This window comes from Hyla sarda, chromosome 5 (assembly GCF_029499605.1).
Source record: "Hyla sarda isolate aHylSar1 chromosome 5, aHylSar1.hap1, whole genome shotgun sequence".
Lineage (NCBI taxonomy): Eukaryota > Metazoa > Chordata > Amphibia > Anura > Hylidae > Hyla > Hyla sarda.
The window spans coordinates 128,814,644-128,837,315 of NC_079193.1; the positions used below are offsets into that span (position 1 = coordinate 128,814,644).

General features: G+C 45.8%; 1 protein-coding gene across 1 annotated transcript in view; it reads left to right on the forward strand.

Annotated features, from left to right (window-relative positions):
• Positions 1–16,321: 16,321 nt before the first annotated feature.
• The window catches only part of LOC130272585 (receptor activity-modifying protein 3-like), a gene marked incomplete at its 5' end in the record, with an annotated part of 131,596 nt that continues 125,245 nt past the window's right edge, over positions 16,322–22,672 (forward strand). The window contains one exon of the mRNA XM_056518427.1: positions 16,322–16,362. Within this exon, the coding sequence (XP_056374402.1) occupies positions 16,322–16,362 (41 nt within the window). The remainder of the gene's footprint in view (positions 16,363–22,672) is intronic.

The following is a 22,672-nucleotide window of genomic DNA, read 5'->3' on the forward strand; positions in this document are numbered from 1 at the left end:
AACTCAAGGTCAAGGGATGTGGAATGAGAAAAAGCTTATATTAGAGTATTATTTATAGTAAAGTGCTCTTCAGCTGGGTCAGCTTGGGGTCAGTTTCTTAACATTACCTGCATTATTACTAAATGAAAGGGAATAAAACCTCCTGCAGCTGGAGAGATGTATGTTTGATCCCTCTTAGGAGATAAGAAGTAGCAAATGGAGACATGGCTTTCTTATAAGAAGAGGTAATAATTCTGCCAAGAGACGTGGAGGATGAGGTAAACTAGTGTGTGAAAAAATCAGTCAACCACTGGCAGCAAGGAAGACAAAAACGTGACAATCAGGGAAAGTTTCCACAAAAAAAGAATCTGTACATTGTCCAGACTAGGACTGTAGTTAGGGGAGGGGGCATTGGGTAACTTAAGGCCTCCAACCCCTAGAGAGAACCTTGGCAATCTGGGGCATGGAACTGCAGAGTGACGCTATTGAATATATGTGTGTCATAAAGACAAGCATACAGTAAAAACTTTTAACAAAGCAATGAATCTAGCCGGACTAAGCTGTTACAGACCTATAAGAAGATAAGAGGTGCGTGGTACTTTAGTGTTCCTTGCGTAGGCATGAGTGGTGATGTCACTCATCGCATGTGCCTTTTTTTTTATTGGCGCAAACAGCAGCATTGTTACGGATGGATGAAAATTACTCATCAGGGCCCCTATCCACTTAACGGGGTGAGAAACCCTAATGGAGGGATTTACTCATCAGGGTCCTATCCATCTTATACGGATTACTTCCCACTTAATGAGGAAGACCTACCTAATTATGTAAATGTCCAGGCACTACCGCATTGGTGTTTGACCTCAGTCTTTGATTGGCAGGGAGGGCGCTTATTGCAGGGATGCCACATCCCCAGAAACCATTAAATAGTGGTGATGAGCAGAGACTGGTAATGTCTGTGCGTCAGCAGCAGGAGATCAAGAAAGGTGAATGAATATATACAGTGTGTATGTATATATATATATATATATATATATATATATATATATATATTTATATTTATGACTGGACAACCCCTAAATGGGGAGGATCTATCTACATACTTAATGGGGAAATTTTCAACCTATTTAATTGGGGGGGCTCACTGTATGGAAATCAAAAGGGAGTACCATTATACTGTGTGAGTCATCAAGAGGGACATTATTACTATTTTAGGCTTTATGGATAAGAAGTTTTTGTAGATTGGGAAAGGGTAGGGAAGGTAAAGGGAAAGTGCTGAGTCTGAGGCTGCTTTCACACTATAATGTTCTTCCCTTTTAAAGAGCCGTTATAATGTTCCGTTATGAAAACCCTTAAAAACAGCAGTTAAATGGCCGTTACAAAATCCCATACAGCTGTTACAAAATCTCATTAAAGTCTATGGGATTTTTACATTATCCGTTTTAACCCGTTATAGCCTGTTATTAATAACGGCCGTTATTTGTGACGAGAGAAAAAACTGTACATGCACTATTTTTCTCCCATCACAAAATAGAGTCTGTTATTAATAACAGGCTATGACGGGTTAAAACGGATAATGTAAAAATCCCATAGACTTTAATGGGATTTTGTAATGCCGTATGGGATTTTGCAATGGCCGTTTAACAGCCGTTTTTAAGGGTTTTCATAACGGAACATTATAACGACTCTTTAAAATGGAAGAACTTTATAGTGTGAAAGGAGCCTTAGATGTTTGTGAGGCAGATTCTGCAAAGTGAAGTCATGGGTGAAAGAAGTCATCCTGGCATTATGGGTCAAATAGAGAACGTCAATGGGGGTAATGTTGATCTAAGTATATTTATTTTATTCAGTAACAGTATAATAACGGTATTATTTAGTCACTGCTGATTGGTAATAGTAGTCTTTAAAGGGGTACTCCGGTGGAAAACTTTTTTTTTTTTTTTTTAAATCAACTGGAAAGTTAAACAAATTTGTAAATTACTTCTATTAAAAAATCTTTTTACTCTTTATATTTTATTATTGTTATTTTCAAGATACAAATATCACACATATACATAAACATAATCCAAACAAGACAAAACAAAAACACTACTTAACACCATCCTACAATCTCTACCTCTCTCTTACTCCTCTCACATAACTATCACTCTGCCTTCCCCTTTCACACCCAGAGTTCCCCTTTGATATTTGGGGGTCACACCAGCTTATTTAGTTGGGTTTCAAAAAATCCCCAAATCCCCTGCCATTTTTCGTTTGACTTATTTTTTACAATCTTATCTAATCTCAGTTTCTCCATAATACATATTTGTTTCAATGTTCTGACTATAGAAATTATATTTGGGAGGGCTTGGCTACTCCAACAGCTGGCAATCACCTCTCTTGCTACAACCAATACATGGAAGGCTATCACAGATTGCTTCAGCTGTAAATGATCCAGACCCATCGACAAAAGCACCAATTCTGGCCCCCAGGTAACATCTGTGACTTCCCTCCCACAATAGTTTCAGCAATTCATATATCTCATCCCATATTCTTTTTATACATGGGCAGTCCCACCATATATGTTTTAGTGTACCGACCCCCAGCCTACACCGCCAACATGTCAAAGAGTTCCTTGTATTAAACTTAGCCAGCTTAACTGGGGTCAGGTACCACCTATATAACGGCTTACGTGATGACTCCAAGTGGGAGACGCAGTGTGAGACTTTTACTGGAATGGTAAAAATACCCATCCATGTTTCTTCGGAAATAGAGTATCTGTTACGCCGAGCGCTCCGGGTCCCCGCTCCTCCCCGGAGCGCTCGCTTCACTCTCCCCGCGGCAGCGCTCCGGTCACGTCCTCTGACCCGGGGCGCTGCGATTCCGCTGCCAGCCGGGATGCGATTCGCGATGCGGGTAGCGCCCGCTCGCGATGCGCACCCCGGCTCCCCTACCTGACTCGCTCTCCGTCTGTTCTGTCCCGGCGCGCGCGGCCCCGCTCCCTAGGGCGCGCGCGCGCCGGGTCTCTGCGATTTAAAGGGCCACTGCGCCGCTGATTGGCGCAGTGGTTCCAATTAGTGTGTTCACCTGTGCACTTCCCTATATCACCTCACTTCCCCTGCACTCCCTTGCCGGATCTTGTTGCCTTAGTGCCAGTGAAAGCGTTCCTTGTGTGTTCCTTGCCTGTGTTTCCAGACCTTCTGCCGTTGCCCCTGACTACGATCCTTGCTGCCTGCCCCGACCTTCTGCTACGTCCGACCTTGCTTTTGCCTACTCCCTTGTACCGCGCCTATCTTCAGCAGCCAGAGAGGTGAGCCGTTGCTAGTGGATACGACCTGGTCACTACCGCCGCAGCAAGACCATCCCGCTTTGCGGCGGGCTCTGGTGAAAACCAGTAGTGGCTTAGAACCGGTCCACTAGCACGGTCCACGCCAATCCCTCTCTGGCACAGAGGATCCACTACCTGCCAGCCGGCATCGTGACAGTAGATCCGGCCATGGATCCCGCTGAAGTTCCTCTGCCAGTTGTCGCTGACCTCACCACGGTGGTCGCCCAGCAGTCACAACAGATAGCGCAACAAGGCCAACAGCTGTCTCAACTGACCGTTATGCTACAACAGTTACTACCACAGCTTCAGCAGTCATCTCCTCCGCCAGCTACTGCACCTCCTCCGCAGCGAGTGGCCGCTCCTGGGATACGCTTATCCTTGCCGGATAAATTTGATGGGGACTCTAAGTTTTGCCGTGGCTTTCTTTCCCAATGTTCCCTGCATCTGGAGATGATGTCGGACCTGTTTCCCACTGAAAGGTCTAAGGTGGCTTTCGTAGTCAGCCTTCTGTCCGGAAAAGCCCTGTCATGGGCCACACCGCTCTGGGACCGCAATGACCCCGTCACTGCCTCTGTACACTCCTTCTTCTCGGAAATCCGAAGTGTCTTTGAGGAACCTGCCCGAGCCTCTTCTGCTGAGACTGCCCTGTTGAACCTGGTCCAGGGTAATTCTTCCGTTGGCGAGTATGCCGTACAATTCCGTACTCTTGCTTCAGAATTGTCCTGGAATAATGAGGCCCTCTGCGCGACCTTCAAAAAAGGCCTATCCAGCAACATTAAAGATGTTCTGGCTGCACGAGAAATTCCTGCTAATCTACATGAACTTATTCACCTAGCCACTCGCATTGACATGCGTTTTTCCGAAAGGCGTCAGGAACTCCGCCAAGATATGGACTCTGTTCGCACGAGGCGTTTCTTCTCCTCGGCTCCTCTCTCCTCTGGTCCCCTGCAATCTGTTCCTGTGCCTCCCGCCGTGGAGGCTATGCAGGTCGACCGGTCTCGCCTGACACCTCAAGAGAGGACACGACGCCGTATGGAGAACCTCTGCCTGTACTGTGCTAGTACCGAACACTTCCTGAGAGATTGTCCTATCCGTCCTCCCCGCCTGGAAAGACGTACGCTGACTCCGCACAATGGTGAGACAGTCCTTGATGTCTACTCTGCTTCTCCACGTCTTACTGTGCCTGTGCGGATGTCTGCCTCTGCCTTCTCCTTCTCTACAGTGGCCTTCTTGGACTCTGGATCTGCAGGAAATTTTATTTTGGCCTCTCTCGTCAACAGGTTCAACATCCCGGTGACCAGTCTCGCCAGACCCCTCTACATCAATTGTGTAAATAATGAAAGATTGGACTGTACCATACGTTTCCGCACGGAGCCCCTTCTTATGAGCATCGGATCTCATCATGAGAGGATTGAACTTTTGGTCCTCCCCAATTGCACCTCGGAAATTCTCCTTGGACTTCCCTGGCTTCAACTTCATTCCCCTACCCTGGATTGGTCCACTGGGGAGATCAAGAGTTGGGGGTCCTCTTGTTCCAAGAACTGTCTAAAACCGGTTCCCAGTAACCCTTGCCGTAACTCTGTGGTTCCTCCAGTAACCGGTCTCCCTAAGGCCTATATGGACTTCGCGGATGTTTTCTGCAAAAAACAAGCTGAGACTCTACCTCCTCACAGGCCTTATGATTGCCCTATCGACCTCCTCCCGGGCACTACTCCACCCCGGGGCAGAATTTATCCTCTCTCTGCCCCAGAGACTCTTGCCATGTCCGAATACGTCCAGGAGAATCTAAAAAAGGGCTTTATCCGTAAATCCTCCTCTCCTGCCGGAGCCGGATTTTTCTTTGTGTCCAAAAAAGATGGCTCCCTACGTCCTTGCATTGACTACCGCGGTCTTAATAAAATCACGGTTAAGAACCGCTACCCCTTACCCCTCATCTCTGAACTCTTTGATCGCCTCCAAGGTGCCCACATCTTCACTAAATTGGACTTAAGAGGCGCCTATAACCTCATCCGCATCAGAGAGGGGGACGAGTGGAAAACGGCATTTAACACCAGAGATGGACACTTTGAGTATCTGGTCATGCCCTTTGGACTGTGCAACGCCCCTGCCGTCTTCCAAGACTTTGTCAATGAAATTTTTCGTGATCTGTTATACTCCTGTGTTGTTGTATATCTGGACGATATCCTAATTTTTTCTGCCAATCTAGAAGAACACCGCCAGCATGTCCGTATGGTTCTTCAGAGACTTCGTGACAACCAACTCTATGCCAAAATTGAGAAATGTCTGTTTGAATGCCAATCTCTTCCTTTTCTAGGATATTTGGTCTCTGGCCAGGGACTACAGATGGATCCAGACAAACTCTCTGCCGTCTTAGATTGGCCACGCCCCTCCGGACTCCGTGCTATCCAACGCTTTTTGGGGTTCGCCAATTATTACAGGCAATTTATTCCACATTTTTCTACCATTGTGGCTCCTATCGTGGCTTTAACCAAAAAAAATGCTGATCCCAAGTCCTGGCCTCCTCAAGCAGAAGACGCCTTTAAACGACTCAAGTCTGCCTTTTCTTCGGCTCCCGTCCTCTCCAGACCTGACCCTTCCAAACCCTTCCTATTGGAGGTTGATGCCTCCTCAGTGGGAGCTGGAGCTGTTCTTCTACAAAAAAATTCTTCCGGGCATGCTGTCACTTGTGGTTTTTTCTCTAGGACCTTCTCTCCAGCGGAGAGGAACTACTCCATCGGGGACCGAGAGCTTCTAGCCATTAAATTAGCACTTGAGGAATGGAGGCATCTGCTGGAGGGATCAAGTTCTCCTGTTATTATCTACACCGACCACAAGAACCTCTCCTACCTCCAGTCTGCCCAACGGCTGAATCCTCGCCAGGCCCGGTGGTCTCTGTTCTTTGCCCGATTTAATTTTGAGATTCACTTTCGTCCTGCCGATAAGAACATTAGGGCCGATGCTCTCTCTCGTTCCTCGGATGCCTCAGAAGTTGAACTCTCTCCGCAACACATCATTCCACCTGACTGCCTGATCTCCACTTCTCCTGCCTCCATCAGGCAGACTCCTCCAGGAAAGACCTTTGTTTCTCCTCGCCAACGCCTCGGAATCCTCAAATGGGGTCACTCCTCCCATCTCGCAGGTCATGCGGGTATCAAGAAATCTGTGCAACTCATCTCCCGCTTCTATTGGTGGCCGACTCTGGAGACGGATGTTGTGGACTTTGTGCGAGCCTGCACTATCTGTGCCCGGGATAAGACTCCTCGCCAGAAGCCCGCTGGTTTTCTTCATCCTCTGCCTGTCCCCGAACAGCCTTGGTCTCTGATTGGTATGGATTTTATTACTGATTTACCCCCTTCCCGTGGCAACACTGTTATTTGGGTGGTCGTTGATCGATTCTCCAAAATGGCACATTTCATCCCTCTTCCTGGTCTTCCTTCTGCGCCTCAGTTGGCTAAACAATTTTTTGTACACATTTTTCGTCTTCACGGGTTGCCTACACAGATTGTCTCGGATAGAGGCGTCCAATTCGTGTCTAAATTCTGGAGGGCTCTCTGTAAACAACTCAAGATTAAATTAAATTTTTCTTCTGCATATCATCCCCAGTCCAATGGACAAGTAGAAAGGATTAACCAGATCTTGGGTGATTATTTGCGACATTTTGTTTCCTCCCGCCAGGATGACTGGGCAGATCTCCTCCCATGGGCCGAATTCTCGTATAACTTCAGGGTCTCTGAGTCTTCCTCCAAATCCCCATTTTTCGTGGTGTACGGCCGTCACCCTCTTCCCCCCCTCCCTACTCCCTTGCCCTCTGGTCTGCCCGCTGTGGATGAAATTTCTCGTGACCTTTCCATCATATGGAGAGAGACCCAAAATTCTCTCTTACAGGCTTCATCACGCATGAAGAAGTTCGCGGATAAGAAAAGAAGAGCTCCCCCCGTTTTTTCCCCTGGAGACAAGGTATGGCTCTCCGCTAAATATGTCCGCTTCCGTGTCCCTAGCTACAAGTTGGGACCACGCTATCTTGGTCCTTTCAAAATTTTGTGTCAAATTAATCCTGTCTCTTATAAACTTCTTCTTCCTCCCTCTCTTCGTATCCCTAATGCCTTTCACGTCTCTCTTCTCAAACCACTCATCCTCAACCGTTTTTCTCCCAAATCTGTTCCTCCCACTCCTGTTTCCGGCTCCTCGGACATCTTCTCGGTCAAAGAAATTTTAGCTGCCAAAAAGGTCAGAGGGAAAAATTTTTTTTTAGTGGACTGGGAGGGTTGTGGTCCTGAAGAGAGATCCTGGGAACCTGAGGACAACATCCTAGACAAAAGTCTGCTCCTCAGGTTCTCAGGCTCTAAGAAGAGGGGGAGACCCAAGGGGGGGGTACTGTTACGCCGAGCGCTCCGGGTCCCCGCTCCTCCCCGGAGCGCTCGCTTCACTCTCCCCGCGGCAGCGCTCCGGTCACGTCCTCTGACCCGGGGCGCTGCGATTCCGCTGCCAGCCGGGATGCGATTCGCGATGCGGGTAGCGCCCGCTCGCGATGCGCACCCCGGCTCCCCTACCTGACTCGCTCTCCGTCTGTTCTGTCCCGGCGCGCGCGGCCCCGCTCCCTAGGGCGCGCGCGCGCCGGGTCTCTGCGATTTAAAGGGCCACTGCGCCGCTGATTGGCGCAGTGGTTCCAATTAGTGTGTTCACCTGTGCACTTCCCTATATCACCTCACTTCCCCTGCACTCCCTTGCCGGATCTTGTTGCCTTAGTGCCAGTGAAAGCGTTCCTTGTGTGTTCCTTGCCTGTGTTTCCAGACCTTCTGCCGTTGCCCCTGACTACGATCCTTGCTGCCTGCCCCGACCTTCTGCTACGTCCGACCTTGCTTTTGCCTACTCCCTTGTACCGCGCCTATCTTCAGCAGCCAGAGAGGTGAGCCGTTGCTAGTGGATACGACCTGGTCACTACCGCCGCAGCAAGACCATCCCGCTTTGCGGCGGGCTCTGGTGAAAACCAGTAGTGGCTTAGAACCGGTCCACTAGCACGGTCCACGCCAATCCCTCTCTGGCACAGAGGATCCACTACCTGCCAGCCGGCATCGTGACAGTATCACAGGTCAATTTCCCATTTAACCTGAAAATTCATTGTTTTAAGATCTATTTGTTGTAAAGCTTTATAGGATCTAGATATCCCACCTCTACCCCCTTTTTTATTACGGAAGTACTCATTATATGTTGACCTTACTCCGACTCTCCAATCAAAGGAGGAGACACAATGCCGTAGTTGTAAATATTTAAAAAAATATTTTGAAGGGATTTCAAATTTTTTAGTAATATGTTCAAATGGCAGCAGTCCTTCACCTCTTGCAATATCTCCTAGGGTTAAAATACCCTTATCCATCAAGGCCGAGAAGTCTGTTGTTGATATGAGGTATTGGATTACCGCCAATAGGACATCTTCCAATATACAGGGGTTTAATATTTGCTGTTGCAATGCATATTGTCAGGCCTCCAAACCCGCAGTAATCGCTGCTAAATCCATTCCCAATTTCTTATTTAATAAAGCTGATGCCCACAAAATTTACCTAGGGGGTATACCTCGCATTAGCTCTGTTTCTAATACTACCCAGTGCATCTCCACTTCATTATGCCATAATCTCTGGACTTGGGTTAGAAGAGACGCGTAATAATACTTTAAAAGGTTCGGGCAACCTAATCCCCCCTCTTTAATTGGGCGATATAATATTTGAGCGGAGGTTCTCGGTTTCTTATTTTTCCAAATATAGTTCGATATTATTTGTTGGAGAGCTATAATTGACTTCTTGGGTATCTTAATTGGCATATTGCGAAAAATATATAAAATCTTAGGCAGCAGCATAATTTTAACTATTGACATTCTCCCCAACCAAGAGATCGGTAGTCTAGAATAGGTTGCAACATCCAATTTAATTTGGGTTGGGTTAATCAGTGAATCCACATTTATTTCCCCCGTGTAGTGTAGTGTTGTCCCTAATTTTATACCTAAGTAAGATATATTTTCTTCTTTCCAAGTAAATGCATAATTTTCTTCCAGACACCTTCTAGTTACTTTATCAATGTTAAACATAAGGGCCACTGATTTTGCCATATTAAGTTTATAAAAACTTACTTTACTAAACTCCTCTAACATCTTTACTATCGATTTTAAGGTTTTAAGCATGTCAATACATGAGATCAATATGTCGTCCGCGAAAAGACTTAGTTCCCTGTGCCTGTTCCCACTGGGATGCCCCGTATCTCCCCCGACCTCCGCACCCGCTCCGCCAGTGGCTCTATCGCTAGAACGAAAAGCAGGGGAGACAGGGGGCATCCCTGCCTCGGACCATTAGAAATAGAGAAGGCTCTAGAGGTCGCTCCCTCTGCTCGCACCCTTGCACTAGGAACAGTATACAAGGCCATAATTGCCGTAATAACCACCGGTGACAGACCAAACCTCTCCATTACCGAACGTAGGTAGCCCCAGTGTATGCGGTCGAATGCCATATTTATAAATTACTTCTTTTAAAAAATCTTAATCCTTCTAGTACTTATTAGCTGCTGAATACTATAAAGGAAATTATTTTCTTTTTGGAACACAGAGCTCTCTGCTGAAATCGTCATGATTTCAGCAGAGAGCTCTGTGTTCCAAAAAGAAAATAATTTGCTCTCTGCTGACATCTCTGTCCATTTTAGAAACTGCCCAGAGCAGCATATGTTTGTTATGGGGATTTTCTTATACTCTGGACAGTTCTTAAAATGGACAGAGATGTCAGCACTGTGGTCATGATGTCAGCAGAGAGCACTGTGTTCCAAAAAGAAAATAATTTCCTCTGTAGTATTCAGCAGCTAATAAGTATTGGAATTATTAAGATTTTCTAAAAGAAGTAATTTACAAATATGTTTAACTTTCTGGCACCAGTTGATTTAAAAATAATAAAAAAAAGTTTTCCACCGGAGTACCCCATTAAATAGTAACTGACCATAGTATATATAGTATGTGACTGTGTTGTTGCTACAATATTCCAGCATTTAGGCCCCCAAGTTTAATTTTATCCAGGGCTACATTTGTTCTAAAATCCCTGGCCCTGGTCCGGAGTCAGCTTTGAAGTCAGTCATATAGGTGAAAAAAGTGAAAGCACAAAAACTATCAGCAAATCTACAAGCCCAAAGAACAGCAAATGATAATTATAAAAATAAAATTACCATTATATTTACCATCGGAAACTTACCGTATATGCCGGTGTATAAGACGACTGGGCGTATAAGACGACCCCCAACTTTTACAGTTAAAATATAGAGTTTGGGATATACTTGCCGTATAAGACTACCCCTCCTACCGCTATGTACAGTACCTTATAGTTCCCCCACATTAGGTCGGCAGCATGTTCCCCCACATTAGGTCGGCAGCATGTTCCCCCACATTAGGTCGGCAGCTACCCCACATTAGGTCGGCAGCTACCCCACATTAGGTCGGCAGCTCCCCCCCCCCCCACATTAGGTCGGCAGCTCCCCCCCCCCCCCACATTAGGTCGGCAGCTCCCCCCCCCTACCCCACATTAGTAGGCAGCTCTCCCCCCCCCACAATAGTAGGCAGCTCCCCCCACAGACATACAACTTCCAGCCATATAGAGTGTATGGCTGGAGGCTGTATGTCTGTGTACTGCCCCCCACAGTGTTCCGGTCGCCGCTTCTCCGGCCCGGGGTCACAATCTACTGCTATGGCCTATGGACCATAGCAGCAGTCCCGGGACCAGAGGAGCGGTGATTGGAACACTGTAGATGACGTGCCGCCGGTCACTCACCAGGCCCCGGCCGCGCTCGTCTTCCTCCGGTCCTCCTGCGCCTCTATGGTTATACGCACGGGACGTCACTGACGTCCCGTGCGTACAACCATAGAGCGGTGGAGAAGCGCAGAAGGACCGGAGGAAGACCGCAGGAGGACCGGAGGAGGACGCGCGGCGGGCGGGGAATGGTAAGTGACCTGCGGACATCCTTATGTCCCGAAAAGATTTTTCGGGACACGGGGATGTCCGGCATAGGAATACTTACTATTATCGTGCTGGCTCCTGTGTGCGGCTGCATGCGGGGGCCGGCCAGAGCATGTAAAAACTAATTCATGAATACTAAAAACCAGGGTGCCTCCAGCTGTTGTGAAACTACAACTACCAGCATGCCCGGACAGCCTTTGCCGGTCCGGGCATGCTGGGAGTTGTAGTTTCACAACAGCTGGAGGCACCCTGGTTTTTAAGTATACAGTTATTAGTTTGTACATGCTCTGGCCGGCCCCCGCATGCAGCCGCACACAGGAGCCGGCACGATAATCGTAAGTATTCCTATGCCGGACCCCAATACCCGGCGTATAAGACGACCCCCGACTTTTCAGAAGAAAATTCGGGGTTAAAAAGTCGTCTTATATGCCGGGATATACGGTAAATGTTGTCATTCAGATAGCATAATGTGAAGCAGGAATGTCTGACTGTGTGCTGTCTATGAAGGTATCCGTATGCTATGAAATGAGCAATGATATGGTAGGTGTTGAATGCTCCCATCTCTACATACTGTACATTCTGAGATGCATTGGAAAAGGATTTGTTCCTAAATCTCTACAAACAACAATGTGCAAGTCTTGGAAACCCCTAGCATTCAGTTTGGATTGATAAAAGCCAAATTATTAGAGACAATGACATTTGAAAAAGTGACTTGTATCGCTGAGGATGGTCATTCCTTCTTGTTTCCTCTCTTCCTTCTTTTCTGACTCTCCCTCCCTGGGCTGTATCCTGTCTTCTCCCTTCCTTCCCGTTTCACATTAAGATCGCAGCTTTATTTCCCGAATACTCTCCAGACTATGTTGGTATGAGAACATTTAGGGATAATTTGTCTGATTGTACTGAATGATTGCTCTCAATATTTGGGGCTTTTTATATGTAACAAATGGAGACAGAAAACAATGTCTTATACATTCTTTCTAATAGATATTAACACTGTAAGGTTAAAGGGTACCACCCATCAAAAAAACGTTTGATATATTATAGATTAATGTATGCAGAATAACTTTACAATTGCATGTTATTAAAAAATATGCTTCTTTCTATTTAATTTTCCACTTTGAAGAAATGACCACTAGGGGTCTCCCTACCAGTCCTGGCAGCAAGCATTTCAGACTCATGCAGCAGTCCTAAACACTACGAGCTGCCAGTCTGCTTTGTTCACAAAGGAGAACACTCAGAGCTGCCAGCCTGCTTTGTTCACAGCCTGTTTGGCTGTGAACAAAGCAGGCTGGGAGCTCTGAGTGTTTAGGACTCCAGCATGAGTCAGAAATGCTTGCTGACAGGACTGATCGGGAAAAATACAATAGAAAGAAGCATATTTTTCATTAACATGCTATTGGAAAGTTATTCAACATTCATTAATCTAAAATATATCAAAAGTTTATTTGATGAGAGGTACCCTTTAAATGTATGTTTGAAACACCTAATTATAATGAAATTAGAATTTCATCTTGTGTATCTTTCTCTCTATATATCTATCTATCTTTATATATATATATATATATATATATATATATATATATATATATATATATATATATAAAATGTATTATCATAAGTATACGCAGGGGCAAACACAGAATTTTTAAAGTGTACCTATCACTTTAACCCCTTAAGGACCAGGCCAATTTTCACTGTAGGAGCAGAGCGTTTTTTGCACATCTTACCACTGTCACTTTAAGAATTAATATCTCTAAAACGCTTTTACCGAATATTCTGATTCTGAGATAGTTTTTTCGTGACATATTCTACTTTATTTTGGTGGTAAATTTTCGTTGTTACTTGCATCCTTTTTTGGTGAAAAATCCCAAAATTTCATGAAAATTTAGAAAATTTAGCATTTTTCTAACTTTGAAGCTCTCTGCTTGTAAGGAAAATGGATATTCCAAATAAATGTTATTTTTATTCACAAAAACAATATGTCTATTTTATGTTGGTATCATTTGGAATTTTTGAAAAAATTAGAGGGCTTTAAAGTAGAGCAGCAATTTTCAAAAATTTCATGAAAATTGCAAAAGCTGAAGGGACAGATTTTGCAAAACTACAACTCCCAGCATGCCAAGACAGCCTTTGGCTGTCTGGGCATGCTGGGAGTTGGAGTTTGGCCTTCCTAGTGGTTGCCACAGTAAAGATCACTTTACTTTCACTTTCATCCCCCCCCCCACCACGTCGCTTCCCTACCTGAGCCAGGATCCAGCAGTCTGCAGCGACGATCAGCTGTTCCCAGGCATCTTCACCTGCAGGTACCGACCTCCATCTTCTCCCCATGTTCACCGTGACATCCAGGGGTGGGCAGAACGGGGGGTTGTGATGGCAACCCACTGTCCTGCTCTGCCATTGGTCAGAATCAGTTCTGACCATTGGCAGGGGATAGGAGAAGATCGCATCACTGCGACCTCACTCCTACCCTGCAAGATGATCTGGGCTCAGGGCTGAATCATCACTGGCGCTCATGGAGCTCGTGCTCCGGGCCCCGTGCACTGAGTAAATACAAGGGGGCCCCGACCCGCTGCTGCCCACCCCAGTGGCGGGGGGAGGGGGGCCCCGAGATTGTTGCCCCTCTCCCGATGCTCCCGTACTATAGCATGGTGGAGCGGGAGCTGTCAGCTGTCCCGCTCCACCACTCCCTCATCTTTCTTAGATGCGGCAGCTGCTCCATTCACCTTTCATGTAGTGAGAGCCGCAGGGACACCATGGCAGGCCGTCGCGATGACATCACATCATCGTGCCGGCGCACGGAGATCACGTTCCCGCGCTCTCACTCTCAGAACGGCGCGTATGAGAGAGGTGCACGCGAGTCAGCACCACCCACTAAAGGATTTGCAAAGAAAAGGGTAAGTTATGAGGAGTCCACATGTCAGGGCCCAGGGGAGCATTATAATTTATATGTGAGGGCCGGCACAGGACATGGGGCATTATATGTGGGAGTGACCACAGGACAGGGGATATTATATGTGAGGGACACATGTCAGGGGGGTATTATATGTATATTATATGGCCAAATGACAGCGCCCCCCCCCCTTTCATGTGCCTATATAATGCACATATAATACCCCCCTGACATGTGCCCCTCACATATAAAGCCCTCTGTCCTGTGCCCCTCACATATAATGACCGCTGAGGAAGCAGGAGGACAGGGGGCATTATATGTGAGGGGCACAGGACATGGGGCATTATATGTGAGGGGCACATGACGGGGGCATTATATCTGGGGGCACATGGCAGGGGGGCATTATATGTGAGGGGCACATGTCAGGGGGCATTATATGTGGGGGCACATGACGGGCCACCCTGTCATTTGCCCATATAATGCACATATAATGCCCCCCTGTAATATGCCCCTCACTTATAGTACCCCGTCTTGTGCCCCTCACATATAATGCCCCATGTCCTGTGCCCCTCACATATAATGCCCCCTGAGGGGGCAGGACAGGGGGCATTAAATTTGAGGGGAACATGACAAGGGCATTATATGTGAGGGGCACAGCACAGAGGGCATTATTATGTGGGGGGAACAGGACGGGTTATAATTATTATATGTGCGGGCACAGGATGGGCATTATTACTATATATGTGGGGCACAGAGTGTTTTGCATTTCAGAGGTATAGGCCGGCATTTATCATTGTAGGTGTAAGTGAAGCATTTATCATTGTAGGTGTAAGTGAAGCATTTTTTTACACCTTGTTTTGTGTGCTGATAATGTGTAGGAGCGCCACATTTATAAAAGGTAGCAGACCATTTTAAACATTTTGTGCAGGTCACATTGTCTGAAATTTCTCTCTTCACATACACCAAAAAGCTGAGTCTGGGTTGGTGTAGTTCTAGAGACTTTTCAGACGCTTTGCGCTTTTTTTGCACCTTTTCACAAAAAAAGGTGCAGTTCATAAAACCCTTCCATATCATGTCTATTGCCAAAATCAGTGGATTGCAACTCAAGCGCAAAAAAGGCGCAAATAAACCCTACTTGCGCCTTTTTTGCACCATTTTTAGACACGAAAAACAGTCTAAAGACAATTATACATGTCGGCCATAGTGTATATTAGAAGGAATTTTTGGGGTAGTATGGTTTTTATGGACCACAATACATTATGGTATTGTATTCGGAGGGTGCATGGCAAGGTTATATTCAGAGAGCACAGTATGTGGTTGAATATATTACTACAACACACTGAACCCTCTGAATATAATACTACCACATACTGTGCTCTCTGAAAACAATACTACTACACACTGTCCACACTCTTAAAATACTACAACACACCGTACCCTCTTATTTTCAGAGGTTACTGCGGTTTTATATAATACTACTACACACTGAACCCTCTGAATATATTACTACAACACACTGAACCCTCTGAATATAATACTGAGGGTTCAGTGTGTAGTAGTAATATTTTCAGAGGTTACGGTGGTTTTATATAAGAGGGTACAGTGTGTTGTAGTATTTTAAGAGTGTGCACAGTGTGTAGTAGTATTGTTTTCAGAGGTGTGTGACAGTATTATATTCAGAGAGTACAGTGTGTCAGAATTATATTCAGAGAGCACAGTATGTGGTAGTACTATATTCAGAGGCTGTGTGGCAGTATCATATACAGAGGGTATGGTGTGTGCTAGAGATGAGCGAACTTACAGTAAATTCGATTCATCACAAACTTCTCGGCTCGGCAGTTGATGACTTTTCCTGCGTAAATTAGTTCAGCATTTAGGTGCTCCGGTGGGCTGGAAAAGGTGGATAAATTCCTAGGAAAGAGTCTCCTAGGACTGTATCCACCTTTTCCAGCCCACCGGAGCACCGGAAAGCTGAACTAATTTATGCAGGAAAAGTCATCAACTGCCGAGCCGAGAAGTTCGTGATGAATCAAATTTACTGTAAGTTCGCTCATCTCTAGTGTGTGCCATTATTATATTCAAAACATACAGTGTCTGGCAGTATTATAATAATTATTGTTTTCATATAGAGGATCAGAATCCGCTGACATAAGAACCATCTGGGCGTAAAGTTCTGCTGAGTGGACATTTAGCCGGAACAAGTCCTGGCGGTATGTACCATCTGAATTAGATAAGGAAAGACTATAGAGAAGATGTCACCTGTAGTCACTGATATCATTCTGTATTCTCTTCACTATAGAGAAGACGTCACCAGTAATCACTGATATCATTGTGTATTCTCCTCACTATAGAGAACAAGTCACCTGTAATTACTGATATCATTATGTATTCTCCTCACTATGTCCTATCAGAACTGGAGTCACTTATAAGTTCTGCAGTAATGATGGGTGGAACAACAACTCCCAGCATAACCTTACCACATACTTAAGGTCATACTGGAAGCAGTAGTTTGAAAAACTGTTGTAAAAACTTCTTTAGCACTTTCCCTCTCTGTGGAAATTGGTATATTTGATTATTATACTGGAAATAATTTTCTGCAACATCCTACAGTGCGGGCATCACAACATGCTACAGCGCGGGCATCACAACCTGCTACAGTGCGGGCATCACAACATGCTCAAAAATCAGGGCCTATGTCCCTTAATGTTATGTTTTTGCAAATATTCATCCAGTTGCTGTTTAAATGTCTGTACAGACTCTAATAAAACCGCATCTGCAGGCAGAGGATTCCACATCCTTATTGTTCTTAGTGTAAAAAATCCTTTCCTTTGCCTTAGACAAAAGGCTGCGCCTGTGACAGGATTGGTCTATTCTCGCGGGGGGCGGGCATACTCAAGTCCTCCATCCTGCAGATAGCCTTAATCTGGTCCTGTCTGGGCTGTCACTGACAAGTCAGATCATCACTATTTTCCGGGTGATCGGGTCACCAGAGACCCGATCAGCCCGGAATAGCAGAAAATCGCATGTCTGAATTGAAATGCGATTTTCTGCGATCGGCGACATGGGGGGGGTGGTTTCAGGACCTCCCTCGGCGTTTGTCTCGGACGCCTGCTGAACTATTTCAGCTAGGGTTGCCACCTTTCCCACAGAAAAATACCGGTCATGGGTGTGGCTATGTGGGGGGGGGGGTGGAGCTACAAAAGGGGAGGGGCCAGATTGCACAGGGGCTGAGGGATCAGGGGTTTAAGAAATGGCACGGGGGATGGGAGGGGGGTTTAAGAAATGGCATAGGCGATTGGAGGGATACAATATATATGCGGGGGGAATTTTCCTATATCGCACAAAAAATTTACATTTAGAGAATACCTCTCTCTGATGACAAGTGACGTCCCCCTGCGCAACGTCAGATAAACAGGCTAATCAGACAGTATCACACATGACAGATTTAGATGCACAGGCTCAGCAGATAGTATCCCACATGACAGGATTAGATACACAGGCTCATATCCCACATGACAGATTTGGATATACAGGATCAGCAGACAGTATCACACATGACAGGATTAGATACACAGGCTCATATCCCACATGACAGATTTGGATATACAGGATCAGCAGACAGTATCACACATGACAGGATTAGATACACAGGCTCATATCCCACATGACAGATTTGGATATACAGGCTCAGAAGACAGTATCGCACATGACAGGATTACATACACAGACTCAGCAGACAGTATCGCACATGACAGGATTAGATACACAGGCTCATCAGGCAGTATCGCACATGACAGGATTAGATACACAGGCTCATATCCCACATGACAGATTTGGATATACAGGCTCAGCAGACAGTATCACACATGACAGGATTAGATACAGAGTGCAGCAGATAGTTTCACACATTAAAACATTAAATCAGTGTTTCCCAACCAGGGTGCCTCCAGCTATTGCAAAACTACAACTCCCAGCATGCCCGGACAGCCAAAGGCTGTCTGGGCATGCTGGGAGTAATAGTTTTGCAACAGCTGGAGGCACCCTGGTTGGGAAACACTGCATTAAATACACAATTTTGCAGAGAGGTCTCACCAGTCTCTTGTCTTCACTTTCTCCTTTCCCCAGGCGGCTCCAGGTTAAGGAATGTCCGGGGTGGAGGAGGAATGGGGGGGACAATTATTTATCCCATGGGGCCACATGAGAAACTAAAAATATTGTGGAGGGCCGGGTAGTTGTCCCCCAGATTAGGCAGCATAGTTGTCCCCCAGATTAGGCAGCATAGTTGTCCCCCAGATTAGGCAGCATAGTTGTCCCCCAGATCAGGCAGCATAGATGTCCCCCAGATTAGGAGCATAGTTGTCCCCAGATCAGGCAGCATAGTTGTCCCCCAGATTAGGTAGCATAGTTGTCCCCCAGATTAGGCAGCATAGTTGTCCCCCAGATTAGGAGCACAGTTGTCCCCCAGATTAGGCAGCATAGTTGTCCCCCATATTAGGAGCACAGTTGTCCCCCAGATTAGGAGCATAGTTGTCCCCCAGATTAGGCAGCATAGTTGTCCCCCAGATTAGGCAGCATAGATGTCACCCAGATTAGGCAGCATAGATGTCACCCAGATTAGGCAGCATAGTTGTCCCCCAGATCAGCATAGATGTCCCCCAGATTAGGAGCACAGTTGTCCCCCAGATCAGTATAGTTGTCCCCCAGATCAGTATAGTTGTCCCCCAGATTAGCATAGTTGTCCCCCAGATCAGTATAGTTGTCCCCCAGATCAGTATAGTTGTCCCCCAGATTAGGAGCACAGTTGTCCCCCAGATCAGTATAGTTGTCCCCCAGATCAGTATAGTTGTCCCCCAGATTAGGAGCACAGTTGTCCCCCAGATTAGCATAGTTGTCCCCCAAATCAGCATAGTTGTCCCCCAGATCAGTATAGTTGTCCCCCAGATTAGTATAGTTGTCCCCCAGATTAGTATAGTTGTCCCCCAGATCAGTATAGTTGTCCCCCAGATTAGTATAGTTGTCCCCCAGATCAGTATAGTTGTCCCCCAGATTAGTATAGTTGTCCCCCAGATCAGTATAGTTCTCCCCCAGATTAGTATAGTTGTCCCCCAGATCAGTATAGTTGTCCCCCAGATTAGTATAGTTGTCCTCCAGATCAGTATAGTTCTCCCCCAGATTAGGAGCATAGTTGTCCCCCAGATCAGTATAGTTGTCCCCCAGATCAGTATAGTTGTCCCCCAGATCAGTATAGTTGTCCCCCAGATAAGTATAGTTGTCCCCCAGATCAGTATAGTTGTCCCCCAGATCAGTATAGTTGTCCCCCAGATCAGTATAGTTGTCCCCCAGATCAGTATAGTTGTCCCCCAGATTAACATAGTTGTCCCCCAGATCAGTATAGTTGTCCCCCAGATCAGTATAGTTGTCCCCCAGATTAGGCAGCTCCCCCCCCCCCCCCCACACACACACATATATACACAGACACTCACCCGCCCTGCGCAGCAGAGGGAGACAGGATACACGGCCTCTCCTCCTCTCCCCTCCCTGCTCTGCCTATGGAGGGTTGTAAGACTGCATGGGGCAGAGAGAAGGCGGGGGAGGGGGAGAGAGGAGGTCACGCCCCCTCCCCAGCACTGTACAATCTCTTCCTGTCATCGTACGGAGCTCTCCCTGTCACAGGCTGGTGGTGTCAGACCTGGGCATTGTACGGCCCGACAGTCAGTGGGCTTTGTGTCGGGGGCTGAAACTGTAGTGCGGCAGCCTGCAGGTCACAGGCAAAATTTAGTTGCCGGTCATGAAAGCAGTGCTCTTCTGGGGATGCTGCTCAGTCCGCCCCTGTCAGTGAATGAAAAATACCGGCCATTGCATGGCCGGTATTTTTCATCCAAACTTACCGACACAGCCCGGAATGTAGATGAAAATACCGGCTGTGCCGGTAAAATACCAGCAGGGTGGCAACCCTAATTTCAGCAGGCGTCCGGTTTCGCAACCCGCCCGGCGGGATGTGAAATTCCCACTGACGTATGAGTACGTGCCTGGTCCTTAAGACCCAGGGTGCAGGGACATACTCATACGTGCCTGGTCCTTAAGGGGTTGAAGATTATTAACATGCCTTGAGAGATGTCAAAAATGTTGATTGTTTGGGGTGTTCAGACCCTGACCAATTGTTAGAATGAGCAGGAATCGAAGTGCAGCTGATTGAGACATTCCCGTAGACTGACTGACACATTTTCCGTGTTGACATTCCACTGAGTGAACATAGCCTTAGCATGCTCTTAGCCCATCTAGTTCTATCTAGTGGTCTGAACACTCACTCCCCCAACCATGTATTTACAACATGTCATTGCTTGCATGTTCATTGGTATGTAAAACTAAGATGGAATAATTCTATTCATGTGCAATTTTTTACATGTACTTGTCACACATTTTTACTTAGGGTGGTCATCTATAGGTGCTTAAGGGGGGAGTTAACAGTAGTAGTTGGGGTTTTAAATTTATAATGCCATCTCTGGTAGTCTATAGTTGAGTGGTTAAAATTCAAAATTTCAGATCAAGATTCTGTAGTAAAGTATTAGTAAATGTTAATCAATGTTATTGAGGATGGTGGTGGTGGAGGAGAGGAAAGTATCCCTATCATTAAATTTTTAATTAATACAATTTTTAACCCTAAATATGTCAAGAATTCTTTAAAGTGTGTATGTGTGTGTGTGTGTGTGTGTGTGTGTGTGGGTGCTCTGGTGTTTTTGACAATGACATTCAATTAAATAAAAAATTTCTGTCTTGCTGCAGCTGTCTCTAGAGCTCATGATCTGTAGTTTAATGTAGATCCTATTGAATATAATATTCAGTCAATACGAAATGAATGCTATTATTTGTATCTTTTTTTTTTTTTTTAAAGACTCAGAGGGAGGTTGTACTAGAAACCTTTTCTTACTTACATTTTCTTTTCTGATTTTATTTTTATAAAAAGATATAAGAATTTCAAGCATTTTTTCATTGTCTTTTTTTTTATAGATGTTTTGGCTTTTTTCAAGTCCTATAGAATCATAATCCAAGAAAAGTACTATAACTAGAGCATAGTGCATTTAAAATAAATAAATAAATACATTTCATGACCTGTAAAAACACACAAAAAAACTACCAGAAAAATATCCCAAAATGCTTTTGTTTATGGTGCACTTAATTGGGCACTGTCAGATTCAAAAACATTTTATATGTTGTACATCTTGGCAAATGGGCCTTGGCCTATTATACTTCATAAGATTTTTTTTAATCTCCTTTTTATAGAAATTGTGGCATATATAAAAGACTAATAGGAGCCTATATATCATGCAGAACATAATTCTTTCTGGCTGCAGCATCATCTTCGTCCCAGCTGAAGCACAGGCTGGAACAAAGTCCAGGAAGTGAGAGCGGGACCAGCATCCTCTGTGCTCACTTCTGTCAGGTCTATCAGACTGTGGTCTGAAAATAGAGAGAAGGGGGATACAGAGCAGCCATCAGTGATTGTATGAATAGGCACAGCACAGCAAACTCATAGAGAAAGTGAATGCATGATGAGTGAGGGTGGACTCAGTGCTTGCCTCCTATATGCCCCTTCCTCAGCAGTGGATGTCAGAATGAGTAAGAAGCAGAATGGAGGAAATTGTGAGCCAAATACAGAAGCTAGACACATAAAAATGACATGTAAAGAATCTCATTACCTAGTAAGTAACATATATAAGCATAATATTTTAGTGTGATGTCACAGGTTTGTTCTAATTCACTCTAAATTAGTGAGCCAAAGTTTTAGCAAATTGTGGAGCATTATATTAGCCCGGTCAATATTTTCTAATTAAATTTGAACAGGAAAGTTGTAAATAAAAAAAATGTAAAAAAAGGAACTGGCTCTTACCTTTCTCATTTCTCATATGCCAACAGAGTTTTTTGCATGATGGGAGCTGAAGTCATCCTGGAAACTCTGCTGTGTAGTGTACAAAATGGTGTCCCAACTTGTGGTTTTCCAGCTGTATAGTGTACAGAATGGTTTCCCACCCTGTGACTTTCCAACTATTGCAAAATTACTATTCTCATCATGCCTGGGGAGTCTTGTTTTCTTGTTTTGCAGAAAGAAGACTGGGTTACTTCAGATTAAATGGGTACTCTGGCGCAAAACATCTTATCCCCTATCAAATGGATAGGGGATAAGATGTTAGATCGCGGGGATCCTGCCACTGGGGACCCCCGCGATCGTCGGCGCAGCACCCCAGTCATCCGTGCACTGAGGGAACTCCGCTCCTTGCCGGATGACTGGCAACTACAGCTGCCATGCCCCCTCCATTCAGGTCTATGGGAGGAGGCATGACAGCTACGTACTAGCCACCACGCCCCCTCCCATAAACATGAATGGAGGGGGCGTGACTTGACGTCACAAACACAGGAGCTTCACGCTCCGTGCTCTGGATGCCGCTGCTGCCGACCCAGAGATCACAGGGGTCGCCAGTGGCGGACCCTCGCCATCTAACATCTTATCCCCTATCCTTTTGA